We start from the raw sequence: 1,424 nt of genomic DNA, 5'->3' as shown, positions 1-1,424 counted from the left end.
CAACAGCACCATCAACAGCACCATCAACAGCACCACTCACCGGCTGCATCGAATGACTTGCACATGCCCTCTGGTGACAGCATTCCCAACTTATGAAACTGGAGTGCAGTCTGTGGCTTCAGGTTCAGGTTGACTCCACCGACTATAGCAGAGTCACACTGGCCGCTTCTAATAGCGGCTAAAGCATTGTCCACGGCGTACAGACTGGAGGAGCATGCAGTGTCGATCACATAACTAGGACCTGTATCAGCAACGCACGGACAACATACACTCTGTCACACAACGCGTTTACACATCTCTCATGTCGTCCCTAAATCTGTCTCTTCGATTGAAAGAGACGGAAAGGATTACAAAGAAGAAGAAGAAAAAGAAGAAGAAGAAGAAGAAGAAGAAGAAGAAGAAGAAGAAGAAGAAGAAGCAGAAGAAGAAGAAGAAGAAGAAGAAGAAGAAGAAGAAGTAGAATGAAGAATAAGAAGAAGAAGAAGAAGAAGAAGAAGAAGAAGAAGAAGAAGAAGAAGAAGAAGAAGACGAAGAAGAAGAAGAAGACGAAGAAGAAGAAGGTGAAAAAGAAGTAGAAAAAAGAATAAAATGATGATGATAATGATGGTAATGATGATGATGATGATGATGATGATGATGATGATGATGATGATGACGATGATAGTGATGATGATGATAAAAATGGAACCTGTATCATGTAGAAGTAAGTGACAGCTGAATCAGAATTGTTTCTTACCCTTGAAGTCAAAACAGAAGGAGAGTCTGTTTGGCACCATCGCCCTCTGGCAGCCAGTCATCGTGTATCCTGACACAGTCTCCGGATCCATGCTCCATGCATCACTGGCTTCGCTCCCTGACACGCCCACGAACACACCCGTCCTGCTGCCCCTCAGCTCCTGCGGGTTGTAACCTGCAACGTCAGAGATGTGAGCAAGTGCACGTGCAGCGTAGACAGACCTGTGTTCGATGAACTTTCTAAATTAATTAGAGAATGCTAGATCGAAGCATGCAAATAGTGAGACTTAGATGCGCTTCTATATATTATAGTGAGCAAAACATGAAAACATATGAGGCAGGCAAACGTCAAACAGGTAGAAGGTGATATGTATTTAGTAAAAGGATAAATAAAAACGATAACAAAATGTATAAAAAATAATCAATACCTGCATCAACGATAGCCTCATAAGTAACTTCCAGCAAAATTCTGCATTGTGGATCCATGCGTTCAGCTTGCTTTGGACTAATCCCAAAGAAGGCCGCATCAAACTTGGTAATGTCTTTCAGTTTTGCACTCCGTCTCGGCAATCCGTACAAACCTAAACAATTTACACCGTCATCCAGATTTACTCGCCGTCATTAAATGATCTCAATTCATCAAGCTGCGTGTGTTGTGTGTGTTGTGTTGTGTGTGTGTGTGTGTGTGT

The 1,424-nt window shown here is 42.5% G+C and overlaps 1 protein-coding gene across 1 annotated transcript in view; it reads right to left on the bottom strand.

The window, feature by feature from the left end:
- LOC106810975 (fatty acid synthase-like) overlaps window positions 1–1,424 on the bottom strand; it is a gene marked incomplete at its 3' end in the record, with an annotated part of 12,943 nt that overhangs the window by 9,533 nt on the left and 1,986 nt on the right. The window contains exons 3-5 of the mRNA XM_014814476.1: window positions 1,164–1,316; window positions 737–910; window positions 45–241 (exon numbers count right to left, since the gene is read on the bottom strand). Coding sequence (XP_014669962.1) covers window positions 45–241; window positions 737–910; window positions 1,164–1,316 — 524 coding nt within the window. The remainder of the gene's footprint in view (window positions 1–44; window positions 242–736; window positions 911–1,163; window positions 1,317–1,424) is intronic.

This window comes from Priapulus caudatus, unplaced genomic scaffold, assembly GCF_000485595.1.
Source record: "Priapulus caudatus unplaced genomic scaffold, Priapulus_caudatus-5.0.1 Scaffold491, whole genome shotgun sequence".
NCBI classification, from domain to species: domain Eukaryota; kingdom Metazoa; phylum Priapulida; class Priapulimorpha; order Priapulimorphida; family Priapulidae; genus Priapulus; species Priapulus caudatus.
This window is presented reverse-complemented; position numbering and strand designations above follow the sequence as displayed.